Source organism: Coturnix japonica, chromosome 7 (assembly GCF_054131305.1).
Source record: "Coturnix japonica strain WE chromosome 7, WE-NBRP24, whole genome shotgun sequence".
In the NCBI taxonomy this organism is placed as follows: Eukaryota; Metazoa; Chordata; class Aves; order Galliformes; family Phasianidae; genus Coturnix; species Coturnix japonica.
In genome coordinates this window covers 4540382-4559424 of record NC_140669.1, presented here as the reverse complement: position 1 = coordinate 4559424, position 19043 = coordinate 4540382, and the positions used below count along the sequence as shown (strand labels likewise).

General features: G+C 35.5%; 1 protein-coding gene across 10 annotated transcripts in view; it reads right to left on the bottom strand.

Moving 5' to 3' along the window:
• Window positions 1-7079: 7079 nt before the first annotated feature.
• LRP1B (LDL receptor related protein 1B) overlaps window positions 7080-19043 on the bottom strand; it is a 553348-nt gene continuing 541384 nt past the window's right edge. For 6 of the 10 annotated variants that reach the window (XM_015869156.3, XM_015869152.3, XM_015869155.3 and 3 more), the window contains 5 exons: window positions 16500-16576; window positions 14258-14348; window positions 12509-12653; window positions 11441-11539; window positions 7080-8973 (listed from right to left, as the gene is read on the bottom strand). In XM_015869156.3, the coding sequence (XP_015724642.2) occupies window positions 8833-8973; window positions 11441-11539; window positions 12509-12653; window positions 14258-14348; window positions 16500-16576 (553 nt within the window). In that variant the 3' untranslated portion in view covers window positions 7080-8832. Of the gene's footprint in view, window positions 8974-9388; window positions 9439-11440; window positions 11540-12508; window positions 12654-14257; window positions 14349-16499; window positions 16577-19043 lie in introns of all 10 variants that reach the window. The other 4 variants (XM_015869153.3, XM_085552971.1, XM_015869154.3 and 1 more) reach the window with 2 other exon arrangements.

The window sequence follows — 19043 nt, the reverse complement described above, 5'->3', positions numbered from 1 at the left end:
TACTTCATGGAGCTGGTAGTAAAAAAACAAAACAAGAAACGAAACACACACAGCTATTAAAACATTAAAGGGATAAAAATGCATTTAAGTACTATGGAATGTGAATAACTGAAAATAATGTAGAAAATAAGACGCTGTTGGTCACCAAGTCCAACAAACCTTGAATAAACATTCATACTCTCTAAAATAGCAGAAAACAAAAGTTAAAAGAATCCTCTGTAATTCCTCTGCTATATATTATACACTGTGTGATTTACTGGTTATACTGTTTTTCTTCTTCTAAAGGTCAAAGCAGCTTGAAACAGAACACCCAAAACTGACAAGTACAGCCTGTGGAGCCTCTCAAGGATACACTGAGAAGCCAAGGCAATGGGTAAGGGATATTACTTGTCTGGTATACAGTTTTGCCTTACCTTCCTATGTGGAGTGCCTGGCTGTTGCCTTGCACCTTAACCTCTTGTAAAGCTCCTGCCAGCTAAGGGAAAATTAAACAGAAGTATTTTTACAATATCCATATTTAAAATAGAACATGTAGCTGCAAGTGAAAACCCCCCAAATTTTAGCACATTCCTTTTTCCTTTGTATTTAGCCAGTTTGCTTGTATCCTTCTGCATACCTCCTGGAATTTCCAACTTTCTGCTCACCTTTGAAGCTGCATCCTTGGAGATATCCCGCCTTGGTGGATAACATGTGTCCATGCAGCCAAGCATCTTTTGCATGCCCTCCAAAGGCTAGTCCCATATTCAATCCTTCTCCCTGAAACTTGCTGGATATATAATATAATATAATATAATATTGTGCCGGAGTTATTGGTTAGTTAAGAAGCACGTAATTTTCATTTCCTCTGGGCCACAACTGTGGAATTACTAGGTCATGAGCTCTCTTTTCCTGATGGACTAATTCACTATTCTTGTCATGCTGAAGGGTAATGCTTCCTACTCCCTCCCCTTTGGAGGGGACATCACCAAGCATGTTTCAGCATGAAGTGTCCAGCTTGGTGAACTTACATATTTTACATCATGCTGTACAAATAAACACTGTCGTTGCAGCAGCTAAAGGGAGTTTAGAAGTCTGCAGGTTATTGGCTTTTTTTTCCTACCTGACATGGAAGCAATTAACTTCACTAGTGACAATGAGTGTGGGGTGTCTGACCTCGTTATTTTCACCTGAGCCAGGCTCTAACAACTGTTCTGATAATAACAATGCTAACAAAAATAGGAGGTGATACAGAAGTTTGTGACACTGCTCAGGTTGTCATTTTGTATTTGTTGGATATGGCTCTTTAAACAGACAATATTATCACTGTTTTTTAATTACCTTGTATTATAGTCAATGCTTGCTATTTCATTTGGTGCTAATGTGCTTGTTAACCTAAATTATCTTATTCCTTCAGTTAAATATTTGTTTTTAAATTGTATATATATACATCTGTTTTTTAAGGCATGAGGCAAAAAATACTTCAAGTTTCTCAATTTAGAAATGCTCTATCTACAAAATTTGAAATTAATTATACATTTACAAAAATACATCCAGCAGTAAGTGCAGATGCTGATATATGTATGAACGTCATAGTTAAGACAGAGAACAAAGAAGTCTTTTTAATCCACTGATCATAACAACATAAAACAATGCAGTATTTTGTTGCAGCGTTGATTAGGCACTGTGGTTTAGTCATCTGTGATTAATTCAATGACAAGAGACCTTCTTCCATTCCTTAACACTTATTAAATTTATACTAAGGCTGATCGATGCGTGATGAGAGCAGCCAAACAGTTTGGCAGATATTTTAAAAACCAGGAAGTCAGTGTATTGATTAGATCTACGCACAGCTTCAGCTGTTGAGTGTGTTTCTGTTTCAGGAATCGCAAGTGAAGCATTTTGCTTTGGTATACAGAAGTGGGCCCAACAGCCATTGTGATGGTTTCCCATCAGCCCCTCACACAGCATGTGACAATGCATAATCTGCATTTCCTCTGTAGCCCTTCAGTGCATGACATTACTTTTGACTGTCACCACAGTACTAGGAGATTACTTTCAGCTCTTTGCCTTGCCATGTCCCAGTGACCTTGCACATTTAATCATAATTGGAAGTCAAGTGACTTTTGCAAGACACGAATGTTAATTAGCTTTCAAATTGCTAAAGAGGGTACTTCGTCTGGAGATCCTCTGATTGCAGTAATTAATTAGTTGTGCGAGGTCAGCCTCCTGTCTTGCACAGTTCATTGAGCAGCTTCTTTTCAAATATTTATAAAGATGTTTTAGTACCTATCACTGAAAGCTACATTAATGCACCAATTTTTAGCAGAAAAGGGACATCCTAATATTGTTGGATGTGACTTAGTAGTATATATAATAGCAATCTCAAATTAACGATTCCATTATGCTATATTTTTAAAATGTCAATTAACAATAGAGGGGAAAAAGACATTTGATTCTACAGTATAAAAAAATAAGCTGATAAGGTGAATTTAAACTATAATTGTAGAATAATTAGCATTAAAATATTGTTAGAGAAATTAAGTATTAGGATTTTAGGAATTTCTAAATGAATACTTAAATGTACGTAGAAAATCATCACACATCTTTAACAAAGGCTTAACAGTTTCTGACAAGCATTGGGTAGAATGCACCAGGGCATTACAATGTACAAACCCAACTGCACACACAGACAGAACCTCGAGAAGGTCACAGTTGTTTCATGACAGACCTATTTTCAGCCTGACTCTTGAACTACAAAACCCTGCAGGGTGGATGTGTTCTCTTGAACCAGCGGAAAGGCCACTGAAAGAGCAGAGGTATGGGAACTCCAGCCTGGGGGTATGGCCTGTGTACCAGCTGCAGGGCTCACATGAAGCATGGCTCCTGCTCCACAAAGTGGCCTGATCATAACCTGGCTGCTAAAAAGAAGTCAATTCAATGGCTACCCGGTATATGAAATTTGAAAGTGTGACCTCTGAACTTCTGCAGTAAGGACAACAGCATAGCATTGCATACTTGACTAACTAATAGCAGGCTATGTTTCTCCTGTTATCAAAACCAGCAAACCAGATGTGCAAATATGTGTATATATATATTTATATATATATTTAGAAGTGACCACTGTTAGAAGGGATGGGGTGGAGTAGAAGATAAGAGACATTGGGATCCACAGATATGCCTAGAAAAGGGTAACCATGACCTAACACACAGGAGAGGCTTCCCTTCCACTACCTGCGAGCATTATTCTAGCATTACTTGTGTTGCTTTGCTTTCCTTCACTCACGATAAAGAAAACTGGTTGTGAGCCATTGAAAGGTCAAACCAAGAACAACAGTTTCACTTCTGTAAGTTCAAAGCTCCAGATTTACAAAACACATATCAAATTTCACCAAGCATTCTAATTTCTAATTGGAAATGTCAAGCACCTCATACTAGCTTAACTACACTGCAGATAGTGGTGGGGTGTTAAAGAACATCAAGAACATCAGCTATACAATGAACACCAAAGCTCTTAAGAACTTAGATTCAGGATAAATAAACCTAAGATAAAAATCTCTGTATTTTTGCTATGTTAAGCTTACAGTAGCAGTATAAATTCCAAAACAGCAAAGGTTTATTTATTCTGATTTGAACTTGCCAACATAAGGATCTGAAATTCAGGGCTCATGCAAGTCACCAGGAGGCATATATCCCAGGCTACAGCGTGCCACCAAACTCACACCATTTGCCACAGTAAGATATCTTACCTGAGCTACCAGCATGCTGTTTCGAGACATCATGCAATGCTGACCACTGTGGTAACATGATGAAAATCATCATTAGTTTATCAAGAAGTCCTCAGAAACATAGGCAGAAAGCCACTGCAGAGACTTGCTCCAGCAAAACACGGGAAGGGCCCATACCTTTGCTCTGACTTTCCTATCAGTTGTGATTGCTGCAATGCCCAGCAACAGTATGCTACTCAAGGGCTTACTACTAACTTCCCAGTGAACATGGACTTCACTGTCCCTAGCTAGCGATATCACATTAGCCATATAGGTGATACCAACAGTTCCAACAGTTAACTAAGTTAAAACTATGTATCTTAGCATTGCCTCCTTGCATTAGGACTGAGCAACCCTATGCAGATTGAGTGCAAAGTTCAGCGTGCAGCACATGTGGGGTATGGCTGGCATCAGGTTCAATCATCCACGCATTTCACTCAGCCAGTACAGGCACAAATCCATTGCTGAGGCTCAAGTGTGCTCCTAGGTTGTAACAGCAAATGAACGCTGACCTGCTGAGCAGATCTTCAGTAGTATCACCAAAAATACAAACCCACTTATATAATTGTCTTATATCAATCACCTACACTAAACACATTCTTACATGGCACAAGGATGCCACTGGTGCACTACCAACATGAAACAAGTGAGAACCAATGCTACACAACTATTTGCTGAAGACTTCTGCAGTGCCAACTCTTGTAACGTCCACATTTGCTTATTTAAGCTTCAGAAAAGGTCAATGACCAGATCGTATCATTTTCCGCTCCAAACTGACCATTCACTTGATGTGAAGTAACTTAAAGAAAGGAGCTTAACAGTAATTCTTAATAAACATAGCCCATGAGTTTCCTGTGGGAGTTACAAATATTCCCTTTCTAATCACCTGTCAAAATGAGCTTTTGCTGTGAGTAAAGACATAACCATTCTGATATGTATATACATATATTATCAGTGTTGGGTATAGGCACATTGCTTGATTAAAAAGAGATTATTTTTTTCTTTCAAAAAATAGACCATTGTTAGCTTTAGTAGCAGTAGTAGGGGTATTCATATAATCTTTTTTTCCCAGGTAGAGCTCATTCAGTATCATCCAGAGGCCAGGAGACAGTTTCCTCTATTCATGTATTACTTTGAAGGCCACTGTCAGAGGTCATGAAGTCACAACATGTACTGAGGGACGTGCAGCTGGCATAAGGAACCAAAGGATGTTTAATGTCTGTCTGCTCCTTTTTGTCATCTAACAGTACGGGCACTAAATTAGAAACCCTTATTTTCATTAGATCTGTATTTCACACATGTGGAGACGGTAAGTGATAAATTAGAGAACTGAGATGATAAATTATCATTCCCTCTGCCCGCTATACCTGTGTCCCTCAATCCATCTCTATAAGACTTGAAAAATTCCAAGTGCCTCAATTCTATGCAGAGGTGCCCCAGGGCTATAGAGATGAGCTTCACCTTTTGTTTGCTTTTTTTTTCACATGAAAAATGTCTCTATTTTTAAAGCTGATTACCCAGAGGATGTTTTATTATCAACATGATTACCTTTTTAAATTATTTTCTTACCCTTCAGAAAGGAGTACATATGAGAAGGAACTCAATTTTATTCTAATCCATTGTGCACTTCCATGTGAAGCATTTTCTGAAATGTATTTAAACCAATTTTTACTCCATGTGGCCTCACTATTTATGGTCACTGCCAGCCTGACACAAATAAGTTAAATGTTACGTTAGGACCTTATTCACAATCTCACTGATAGCTAATCAACTCAGAAATAAATTTTAAAGGCATTGTACTTCAGAGTTTTCCTTCTGTGAATATAAAAAATGATTGTTCAGTAAAGAGATTAAAAAATAAAAAACAAAATAAATATTCTTGAATGTATTTCCTGTTCTTACGTTATCTTAGTTGTACAGAATGACTATTCCATGTTGCACAAGTATAATCCAACCCAATTTGTAGTTTTGAATGTTTTCCTTTTTTTCCTCTGTAAAGCTTCTCCCTTTAGCAAAGCTTTTGGGAATGCAATTTGTAAAGGAGCACATCATGTTACCCTTCAAAGTTATTTATACTGTTTTCTTCTGTTCAACAAAAATGCATGTAGCGAAAGTAAAGAGCAGTACCGTACACCCAGGAACCAGAAACCATTGCTTAGACATTGCCTAAGTATAAGAAAAAAAACCAACAGTGTATTTTTCATGGTTAGATTTATCAGAAGGTCCATTTTTTTTTTTCTTAATAATTTTAGCACCTGATACTTATTGAAACAATAAACTGCTTCATACTGCTAAGAAAAATAATTAGCATTGGGGAAAAATAATTGTAACCTTACAAATTCAGAGAAACGGTAACATACAAGCATTTCACATGAAATGCCAAGAGTATCTTCAGGAAAGCAACGACAGAAATATACAGGTTATTATTGATCAGGTTCTAAACTGTCCACCTTTCATCTCCTCATGTGGTTTGTGCAGATAAAGAACATGGGGATTTTGGGGCTCAAGGATTGTGAGAAACCACTTCTATGGAGAACTTCAGCAAAGTTAAAAATAAAAAATAAAAATAAAGAACAAAAACATCCACTGAGGATTATTACAGTGCATAACTGAAAGATCTTTAAGGCATGGCAGTGATAGAACAAAATATCACCATCAAAATTTTGCCTATAAGGTAAAGATCAGATTCTGATCTAATATCCAATATCTAATAACTACACTGACATCAACTGCGTGTTTCTAAGAAAATAAATAGATTTAATTTTTTAATATTAATTTACATTTAAGCTACTGCAAACAAAAATGTCCCAATGAAAGAAGACATGAGACATCACAGTAAATGAAGCTCACCAGATTCGTGTGTTTATGATTTCAAACTCATGTTACCTGCACAGCCACTGGTTAAAATGTATTTCTGCCTGAGTACTGAAGATACGAGGTTGTCTCTGCCAGAAAACAAATATTTCTGAGAAGAAAAACTGCTTACATCCCATAAAAAATACAGTTAGGTTAAAACTGAGGGCCAGATCCTATCTGATGGTTCAACAGAATGAAGGCAGAACCCGTGCAGTCATAGCTCTACGGTATGAAACCATTCAGTACCTCTGTAGAAAACAAAATAGCTTTAAAATTCTATTGACAGAATATACAGCCATACACCTGTTATCCAAATGTGCAGAGGTGTGAAAACATTCAAATAGAAGTTGTATAAAAAGCAAAAATTGTCATAAAAAAATTAAATTCGTCATTTGTACAAAGCAAGGTTCCCTTCCTTCCATTTCTTTTCCTTTACTTTTCACTCTTATCCTAAATTTAAAAATTAGTCAACACACTGAATTAAGTATGTAATTTTCATTTAAATAAGCCAGTCAACAATTTTCTTTTTTATAAAGTATTTAACACTTCATTGTAGAAACATAGGCAAAATGACTATTATAACCAAAATGAAAAATACTGTTCCATCTAAAAAAATGTACTTAAACAAGAACCTGAAAAAGTTTATGATATGCATAACATTGTTCAAGCAAAATTGCACTAGTATTACATAAATCAGGAGTTTTATAAAGGCCCCAGTATGGCAAAGTTTAGAAATAGGTAGTATGCATGCACAATAGTACAACAAAAATCTCTTATAAAACAGCAGTTATTTTTGTAATGCTTGTACAAAGGGAAGAAAGAGCAACCACAAACATATTTAATCTGTTAGGTTAATATATTATGATAACTAAAAGTCAGTCACGTTTAGCAGAGGAAGGAAGAATCCTCCACTGTATATGTATGAATCAGTCTTTTGTGCCTTTAAAGTTATGTATAAAATACTTTGATTCAGTTCAAACCTGAAAGACATTGTATTCTTTATTTTCATGAAAATTAAAAAAGTTGAACCAGATCTTTCTTCTTAGCAACAACAGAAAACAAACCAGGTCAGAGCAAGTGCTGGAAACCAATACTGAAAACTACTCCAGATAGCTGGATTGCAATATCGAACCCAGATTATTGAAACTCAGACTTAGGTAAGGTTTAACTACTGTGTAACTAGGTTACAGTTTATCTTATCAATATCACAGTTCATTTTCATTTAAAGAAACTGCAGTTTTTTGGATTTCTTAATATCTCTAAACAAGTGTGACTACTTTTGTGACGGTCAAAACCAAATGCTGTGACTGAGTGTGTGTGCTTAAGGTGTTTTTCTGTGTCTATTTTTTTCCCCCCTACTGCTTGGTACATGTCTGAGGAATTATTAATCCATAAGTAATGTGAGTGATTAAGTGAATAAACATATAATGCATGTGTAGGCAATGCCCTCTTGTGCTCTAGGGTGGCTACTGTACTACAGGACTGTTGGAGTTCATATGCTTTGTCCCACAGCAAGTAAGGTTTCAGCTTCCAAGATATACCATTACTATGTTCTATAAGGTTTTAATAAATACAAAGCTTGTTTACATGGTATATATGTTTAGTATATCATGTACAGTCACTGAATTTCTGAAACATAATCATCGTGTTCATGCAGATCATTAGATGTTTCATTTCTATAGTCTTGCTTACTTCTTGGCAACCTAAAGCTAATTTAAAAGCAAATTATGTTGGTTTGTGAAAAGTTATCTAGTTTCATCAGGATCTGAAGAGAAATTCTAATGGGCACAAAGAAGAGAGTAGACCATTCAATCATTCTTTCACCATTTAAAATAAACAAAATTACACACTGTACTACAGCTTCCAGACTACATAATGAAAAAGTGCAAATACCATCTTCATTGATTAAGTAGAACCAAAAAAGTTCATAGAAAATAGATTGCTCATTTTCACGCTACAAACGAATATGTTGTTTGCAATTTTAACAAATTTAAAGGTGTGTTATTTCAGCAGCATTGTTGTAAATTGTACTGTAGTGCAGTTTCTTTATCATAAAAATACCTTACAAATGGTCAGTCAAAAGTCATCAGCAAAAGAAAAACTCAGAAAACAATCAACAGAACAAAAAAACAGAGGTAATGCTGATGCCAAAACAATTATAATACTGTTGGTACATAGAAAAGTAATCATTATATTTTATACATTTATACAGAGTATAAAAGGTAACAGCAGATTATGCCACAGTCTCCCTTATCCCAATATCTATTTTCTTTGGAAGGAGTTCTCTTCTTTCATCAACGCTTGCTAAGGAGTTTCGACAGTTTTGTCCATCCATGTATAACTTTGCATATACTGGATTGGAGTAATTTGTTGGCTGCAGAGAAATTAAGCATATATTAGATCAGACAGATTAAACCAAAATAAATATTGATGGAAATGGAAATGGTGTGGCTAAAGCTAGAACAAGTACACACAAAATATAATTGGACATATTTAATAGATACCTGGTTTTCTGCAAAAAATGAGTTAATTATTTAGTTAAAATTAAATTTGTGATATGAGACATGCTATTAAAATAATCAATGGCATGACATGCAGCATTTTATGATATTAAAACTGTAACAGAAATGACCAAAACAAAAAACCTTGAAAAATGTCTCTGAAGTTCACTTGTCCACCTTATTACACTAGAAGATTTCAGAATAGATATGTTATAGAGAAGGTGCACTGTGAGACCATGTGACAAGTTTAACAGTAGAAAACTGCAACCAACAGTTTCCATGTATTACCTGTTCTAAGACATCAGCATCCCATCAATAGCTGACCATGTTTTCGAATTCTGTGGCCCAAATATACAACATGATTTGACCAAAAATTCAATACTTTCGTAATGTAAATTAAACTTGCTTTAAAAATAAACCAGCGTTACTGTTAACATATCATCTCATAACAAATTGAGAAGCATTTTCTCAACAAGTTTGGTATCCTGGATTGTAATGACAAATCTATTGAAATGAGTGGTACTTCATTACAGGACAAGTCCATTTTTAAATCGTGAAAGCATTTGAGTATATGAGAAATATCCTACATTCGACAGTATAAAAGGATGCGTAAAATGGATGAAACTCATGCCCTTACCACTAATGCTATTGCAAAAGCACCTTCCAAGATTTATACTACAAATGTCTCAATTTCCACATACTTTGTGCTTTTATAGTCTCCTAGAAGATCTTTGCTACCCAACCAGATATTCAGCTTTTTACCTCTAATAACTGGAAAGTGCAGTTTACCATCAAAATATTCCTCTAAATTATAAATAATTAAACAACACAGCTTTTCTTATACAAATACTATGAATGGAAGAATAGTGAGACAGAAAATCAGGTAAATTATATATTTTGTATAAGTAAGAAGTGGCTAGATTTTAAATAACCCAAACAGAAGTGGGTAGATTATTCAGTAAGCTGAACACAAGCTGGGTAACAAATGAATATAAAGTTTAGAATCTTAACTCATCTTCTCCCTACTGATCAATAATTTTTCTGAACCCAGAGTTAAGATTTTCTTTAGGCTGGGTGAATAAAGCGGCTGTTCCTTGGGGTTAGCTAAAGGCTGTCCGTTCCATCTATTGCAGGTGACAAAAGGACTGCCTGGTGCTTTATTCTTAGAATTGAAGAAGAAAAAAAGGTTTGGAAAAACAAGTTACTCTTCTGTAGTATTGGAACACAAATTTATGATATCTGTTGCAGCAAGTTAAGTTCTCAGTTGTACTTGCCTATTCCTGTTGAATCTGAACCTTCATATTTTTCATTACACTTATCATAAGAAATTTAGTTATATGCCAATTCACGGGATTTTTTATGTCATTAATCATCACTGTTAAGAACGATAGCTACAACAGTACAAAGACTCTTGGCTTTTATACACTGTATTACCAAGTTACTTCCTATAGAATAGTGGTATCTCTCTCATTATATACTCTGATTGGGTCCTCAAGAAGTACAGTGAGGTACAGAATGTTACTGGAGTGAGTTGACTAGCAGAAAACTGTTGATGCTGGATAAAGGCATTTATTCTAGCTCATCAATGGTTCTGTGGCCCATCAGAAACATCACACCCTTTACAAATAGTTACATTTTTGAATAGTAAAGAATGTACTACGGTCATGCAATGCAAATGGCACAAAAGACGAATATATTTACTGAGGCACATGAAAACGAATATACTGATGTTCCTTTTTAGAATTTTAAACTTTAATGTTTGCAAACATTGAATGCCTGATGAATTGTAGCTACAGTGCTGGTATTTTAAGCTGCTGTCAGATTTTTGTCTAAAAATTACTGAAAGCCAAACAATAAAAGATGTAGTGCAAGTATTAAAGGAAATTGTTCACTTATTGCGTACCAAATTCCTCTAAAATGAGAAAACTTTTTTTTCTGTTTACGTGGGAAGTTCTTTCAAGCTTGATAAACTTCACTACATGTCTATAATTGCATATAAGTTGAAAATATATCAATACATATATAGCTGTGAATGCTATAGTAACCTTATATAATGTTATGAAAAGCTATCTCCTTGCTTACTGGCTGTGCATGCCTTTCTAAAGACACATTTGCAGTTTTGGATGATGTTAAACATGATAGGCACAGATTTAATTTTATATGCTTTATGCTTTATATACGTCAAAATGTAAACATCTACCTTCCTGCCATTCTTGTTGTTAAAACTCAAAAACAAAATTAAAAACAAATAGAAAATGCCTATACTCTAAAATGACAGACAACCTTTCTTTAGCAAGGGGTTGTGATGGAATGAAATGGATTTGAATCATCATTTCTCACCCCTGTTGATAGTGGTCCTTTCAAGTCAGAGTTTAGGTAGATTGATGGAGCTGTGTGGGGAAGCTTGAATGCAGTGGGCCCTCCCCCTATGTATCTGGCCTGTATAAACAGAAAATTTTAGTTTCTGTGCTAATCGAGCATTTTCCATGTGTACTTATCATCACTGTTAAATAAACAGTGTACTGATTGAAACCATTATTTCAGGAGTTATGTATAGTTAAAAAAAGAAAGAAAAATAATCTCATAACAGGCATTTTTCAGCTTGAGAAATTGTTGCATTCAGTAGCAGAATAGAATTCAGAAGTCTTTTTCTTTTCCCCCCTCCATGAAGGATTAGGGCATTGCTTCAGTTACTCATCCTCCAGGGAGTAACTCCATTTTCAGCTTACCTCTTGTATTCTGCACACTGACTATGTGATTCAGCGATGACATTCCTAGAGCTAACAGTAATCCGGTTATTGCTTTGTCAGAAATGCCACAGAACGATGGCTGCCCTTTGGTGTATGTCTGATTACAGAGCTCTAGGAAAGATATCAAAGCATTACCCTGTTCATCCCATGTCACATCACTGAGGATGTTCAGTCACTGAGGAGTGGTGCTGTAGAAATGACAGCATCTTTTACAAAAAAAAAATAAATGGTAATACAAGTTTTGTGTAAACATTTTACCTATCCAGCCAGGATTCTGAATTCTTTACGCTTTTAAAAATTGGTGTAAAAGTAGTTAAATCTCCTAAGTATAAATACACTCTTTCACACTTCAAAATCTAGACTGTATAATAATATACCTCCCAGTCAGTATTAATTCCATGACAAAAAACTCATTTTACCCAACTCTGTTTTGGTAAAATGCAGGCACTAGTAAATAATGTCCATTAGAAATCATCAGACTGAAAAACAAATGTTAACATACACAAAGTCTTTTTTTTCTAATTAAATCTAACTTGTCTTTATTTGTAATTAAATCGAACTATCATTGTTTTGTTTCTATTAATTGCATTCAAAGCCAATACCTTGTAGGACAAAAAAGTAAGTAGCATACTGGCCAGTAGAAAAAGAAAAAAATTACCTTTTCTGCATTTACAGTAAAATCAGAGGCTAAAAGACCACCTTCGCTGTGATCATGGCCCACCTCATACATGTTATATGATGGATTGCCAATTTCAACATTGATTCCTCCATTGATAATGGGTTGCCGTCTTATAGTTTTTGTCCTGAAATGCAGAAACACAAGAACTACAAATTATTTCTTGGATATTTTCCCCTGGAACAGTACAAGTTTTATTTATCTTATGTATTATAAGGAACAACAGGATGAAAAGCATTTCCTGTAGAAACTCAGAAAATCCTTGCAATTTTCAAACTAAGTAGCAATCTGAGTATACATGTAGATCTCATATAGGCTGGAATTGTATATAGGCTTTTTATTGTATTTCTCATTTTGACTGAAGTGGTATGGATGCACTCACATTCCTTACAACCCTGACTTTCCCCCACCATTCCCAGATTTCCCTCACTTCCTGAAGAAAGCCTTGTAAATATAATGCAGGTTCTTTGCAGCAATCAGGATGGAGCAAATATGAGTAATCTCCTCATTCATTCATTTCAATTTCATTTCAAACCAGCTATTCCAACTCAGACAGTCATAATCTATGGACGAGCAAATGATTTCATTGTGATGCATTAAAACTGTAAGGCTTCTCATAGTTCCAATTTGTATCCTCTGCCAGTAGTTATTGGAAAGTTGCAGTTCAACAGGAATACTTTCCTCAGTTTAGTAAAGCAGTCTTATTTTTAACCTTGAGTCTGTTATCAGTAAATATAAGAAATGGAGACAATAATAGGGAAGTCACACTGAATATGATAATGGTCAGGTCCTCTTGCTTTAATGCTAAAGATGCCATTAATAGCTGAAATCTAATATAGAACTGTATTTTTCAGAAATGGCATGGAAAAACATCTCCTAAGAAACACTGCCTACCTGTAGAGTACAAGTGTTGAGCATCTGAACCTATTTTCATACTTTATAGTCTTTGAAGAGATTTTTAAAAAAGATTACATTTTAAAATATCTGAGAAAAAGACACATTACTGAGTTCCCCCGTTACTTTACTGATTAACTTCTTCCATTGAAGTAGTTTACTGTTTACAGTTCAGCAACTCATTTTAAGGATTTGGCTATCAGTAAATTGGCTCTGTAGCATCTGACATCTATAGAATCTCTCAGGGTCAACATTAATAACAGTATGGACAGAGGTGTACTTCACTGGCTTTTCAAATAGAAGAAACATTTTTCTTCTTTCTTTCTTTATGTACTGAATTTCAGTGAGGATGACAGGGATTGGGACTCTACAGTAGGTACATCGTTTACAACTTCGCTAACGCAAAATCAGAAAGGGCTAATCAATGTAAGTAAATCAGTGTGAACTATGATTAGAAACCGGAAGTTCTGCACGAGCTCTCTCTGCAAGTATTTATAGATGTTAACAACATTTCTTAATTACATTGCTCCGAAGAAATACATTAATTCTGCTTATGAAGCTCAGTAAGTCTCTTGATAAAATTATTAATCCTTATACAGTCTTGGCAGAATTAAGCAATCTTGACAAGACCTATACCTTATTTACTATATGCAGAACATGAAGATATGAAATAGCAATTGTTCCAATTAGAACCAAAATGCAACTAACACTGAATCCAGAAACTGTTCTATTTTAAATAAATCAATCACTCAAAACTGTAGACCTTTGGTATAAAAAATTTGCATAACTTTAAGAGATTTAGCTTATTATTCCATACATAAGTACAGAATTACTCACCTTCGTTTTCTTTTGCAGAGGAACAGTCCAATTACCAAAGTTGTGATCAAAGTCACCAGTAAAACAAGAGGAACAATAATTGCGATGCTCCCTAAAATAGCAAAAGGAAATCTCTTTGAATCCTCACAGTCATTGCTTTTTTAACAGCTGTAACATAGTTAAATTAAAAAAAAAAAGCATAAATTCCCTCAACAAAAAATGAAATTTCCTGTGTTGAGCTTCATCAATATGAAATTTGAATGTTGCCTAATGAAAAAATATCATCACAGATGGTGTGATGCATTTTTGTCACCACACACACCTCTTCTAAACCCTGCCCCTCTTTGCAGGGATTACATGTGAAGGTGTATGGAACTGCTGAGCACTTTGGACTTAAGAACTACAGTAGCTGATTCCAACTGCCCCTCCATCATCCTTAGTATTATATTTAAGTCACACAACTATTAATTTAAAATATTCAGTAAGTATGGATCTGATTGAAGACCTGATTTGGTGGGTGGCAAGCCTGCTCACAGCAGGGGGTTTGAATTGGATGAACTTAAGGTCCCTTCCAACCAATGCAATTCTGTAATTCAATGAATAATTCAGTGGCTAGCATTTATATCAATGTCTTGGCTTTTTATTTGTGGGAAACGTGAAGAATAATAAGCAATATTCATTTTTGGATAGCTGGCACATTCCAGTCTTTTTCTGCATTCTACTTGAGCGCCAATAATGTTGCAACACTGATTTAAGCAATCAGGACAACTACAGTAAGTGCTTAATGTAGCAGAAAAATAGTGCACAGATCAGACAGTGATGTTAAAGGAGAGGAGGAAACAGAGAAGAGTATTACCTGGATGTTATTTTGGCATATAACTTAACTGAGATAAGACCTGCAAAAATAAGGTCAGGAGTGGTACCCTTTGAAGCCTTCCTTAGCTCTCATATAAGTATCTAGCACTAAAGAAATATATGTAACAAATACTTTTAGTCTGCACTTGCAGCTACAGGTCTTTAGTATAAACCAATGTGGAATAAAATGCATTTCTTTTAATATCATAGCCTTTAAAATACTTAATTTGGAAAATGAAAATACAGCTCATTGTTTCACCGTTAGATCAGTGGATTCATTCCACACAAGCTGTTGACAGCCTCTGCTCTACAAGAAATGCAGTCTAAATAAAGAACTGCAAAAAAGAGTCCTTGAATTCTACCTACAGGCTTATTGAAAGTCAGATTCTCAGAGGCTCACAGTAAAGCAAGCAGTATTGAACAAAAACCTGAAGCATCCTTAATCCCCTTCAGCTTAGGAAGATTCAGCTTGTAAAGGACATTACAACAATTGCTATTTTAAGATAACATTTGTGGAAAGAAATGGGTGAAGGAAAGTGAATGTGGGAGGAAAAAGAATTTGATAAATTTACAACAACAACAAAAAAATGCCCAGCCTTCCAAGCTGCCTGGGGACCACAGTGCAGCCTGGGGTCTAGCAGCAGGCACAAGATGAACACCTGCTTCCTAAATCATAGCAGGTATTCCCTCAATACTAAACACTGATGTAGGTTTTTTGCCTGTTTTCAGCTTGTAAGTTTTATGTCACTTGTCTGGATTGCTAGGAAGATTTTATCTAAGGATCAAGCTGACCTGAATAGTGGGTAATTCATTCCCCCCCTCCTCTTGGGTTAAATGTGACTGAGATATACAGCAGGGTACCATCAGCATACTCAATGCACTGCAGGGAACCTTGTCCAGTTTAAGCAGCCAATGCTGTAGCAACACCATTCTTTTATGCTTACAGGTATGCTTGAAAAAAAAATATGACAGGAACTGCTCATATTGTCAGGATGATTTTCACAGTAGGTAAAATTCAAAGCTCTGCAGACAGCCAATGCAAAAGTTACGAACTGCTTACAACTCTATTTTTGATGCCTTCAGTGGGACTCAGATGGTCAGAGGTCTTGTACTAGTTCCCTGCACAGCAGTGATATCGCTGAGTACTTGTCACTTGATACACTTGAAGAAGAGTGCAGGCTAGCCTTGAAGCAGTGAGCATGTAGTGCATGGCATGGATCCAAACTATATTATGGAACACTGAATGCCAATCAAAACACTGAAAAAATTCCTTGATTTTCCCCCTCTTGCATTTAATACAGATAACCAGTACATATTTCACAGAGTTTTATTCTAAATCATTCATCAGGTTAAACTGTCTAAACTGACTAAAACAGGAGAGGTGGTAGCTGTTATTTGAAGTACTTACTTGTACTGATATTGTCAGACTTGCTGCTTTTGGGAGCTGGCCTCTCACACTGTGTGCCTGACCAGTTGGCTGAGCATCTAAAAGATCCAATTAAGATGGTAGAATTAATTAGACATCAGCTGTTAACACACTAACCTATTAAAGAGACCACCAGCATCTTCTAAAGAGATGCACACATAACTGCAATTCTACAAAAATCAACAAGCAACATGGAAAGGAGTTATTAGTACTCTGCTATGGTGCTTACAACATCTAGAGTGGAGGTTTAGCTCAAAACTACAGCTTCAATTCCTATTACTATCACCGCAATTTGATTCCAGAGTCCTTTTCTAAAATTATTAGATAATAAAACGATAACCAATGGTGTATTAATGTATCTTATACCAATTACAACTATGCAATAATGATGGAGAATGTGAGCTGGATCTGTGCATAGCCAGCTTAGTCTAGCAAGGTTTATTTGTATTACTGTTTTAGGGTCAACTTTAATCTAGAAGCTCTAACAATTCCAAATAGCATATCTGGCTGGTTATAGGTGATTACATGCACCCAGTAACTTCCAGTATCTGCACTCATTGCCTCTTCCCAGGGTGCTGCTGTTGCACATTGCATTGAATATTGAAAGGTTTACCACAGAATAATTCTCAAAGACTGTAATAATTTACTTGCACAATTAAGACCAATCATTGAGTGATATTCACAGGTTTAGTGAAGCTGTTTTCCTTCTTGCATTTGAATTCATTCCCAAAAATTCTATAAATTAACACTTCATACTTTAAAATTTTTAACCATATAAGTAATGCATATTAACAGAAATATATACATGTAAATGTGCATGAGTTAAAGCACAAAAAGCTATGGATCTGAAGGGACAGGAGTATCTCTGCTGGCTTCAAAGGTCCTTGAATACTGCTAATGTTAAGGATATAAGCTTTGTGAGCCAGGTGTTGGATGAGCACAAAGATATTCTGCTGTAATTTCCTTGTGTGAATAACAATATGCAAATATTTCTGCAGTTAAGAAGTTGCTCCCTATGCACATAACAAAAACAACCCAGCACACAAGGAGTCCATGCACACAGTCTCAGCAAATCCATCAGGAACTGAAACAAACACCTGAATGAAATCCAATTGCTTATTCATCCGGCTGTAAGCATGATTAGGTTTACTACAGAACCTGAAACTCTCCTTGTGGAGACAGCAGGAAGCAGTCGCTTTTCATCTGCCACAGTTGCATGCTGCAAAGTGACTCATATTTTTCTAAGTATTATTGTATTATTTATGAATTTCAACATGAGCTGTCTTCAGGAAAATGCAGTAGAGCATTACTTTGCATGCAGTTCTAAGAACAATTGTTATCTAATACCTTTCTAAGGATTAAACAAATTGCCAAGTTTGGATCTGGACATGCACAACGAGTAACATTGTTCTGTGATACAAAAAGGTTTGGAAAGGTACAAAACATTCCAGATAAGGATTGTGGAATTGTTACAGAAGAGTCCTAGCCAGCTTTGCTAGTGATGCTTCTCATCCTCCTCTGTCTTTGCAGATCACAGCAGAAGAAAGGCTACTTGCTCTTAAGCTTCCTTGAACACAATTCAGCATTCAGACAAATCCCTTTACTGGGTTTCATATTAAGTCTTAATGGTCTTTGGATCGAATTTCTTATTGTTTTCTTTTCTTAGTAGGATATCTTAGACACTTAGCTCAAACTCCACAGAGATAAACAATGCACAGATGGTTGTTCAAAACCATGCTCATTAATTGATCGTTGGTTCAAAAATGTTCCTATATAGATTACTTACATTATGATTTAGCAAGTCCTTTTACTTATTGAATTAGAAAACATCCTTAATTTTCTTCCCAGTGAATAAAATCTCGCAGTTGCCACTTAATTACAGAAAATATGTTTTACAATAATATATTGTAAAACTGAAGGCAGTTGACATTCTCACTGCAGATCATCACCATTTCAGCTCATTCCAAGTCACAAAGAACACATGATTTCAGTATTTTAAAGGACACGTCTGTTCCATTTCTTTTATAGGTCCTATCAAATGGAAGAAATTACACTGATAGCTTATCTTACTGAAATATTATTTAATATCTAAAGAACTTTTTTTTTTTTTTTTTTTTTTTTTCCTCCCTCTACAAAAGTTTCACTTACGGCTGCAAAGAAAGAACCTCCATTCTTGTGGAGATACACCATAAAACTTTATGGTTATTTTATTCTAAAGGGAATCAAACTGTGGGTATGTGACAACCATGAAATAAAGTCTTTAAATTTCTCACTAGAGTTTTTGCATTATTGCTATTGGAAATTCAGCTCACGTGATCAAAACTTGTTAAGAGAGATGATTTTCTCACAATGCTTCACTATGGAAAGGGAAATAACTCCTTAAGAGTTAGACATACCTTGACTTTATACCTAGATTTTTCAACTAAAATTCTGCTCTACAAGAGAATAATTACTGCAAACCTCCCTTAAAAACCTGAGAAGAATTTAAGATAGTGAGAGAGAAGACTCACCACTGAAATACACAAG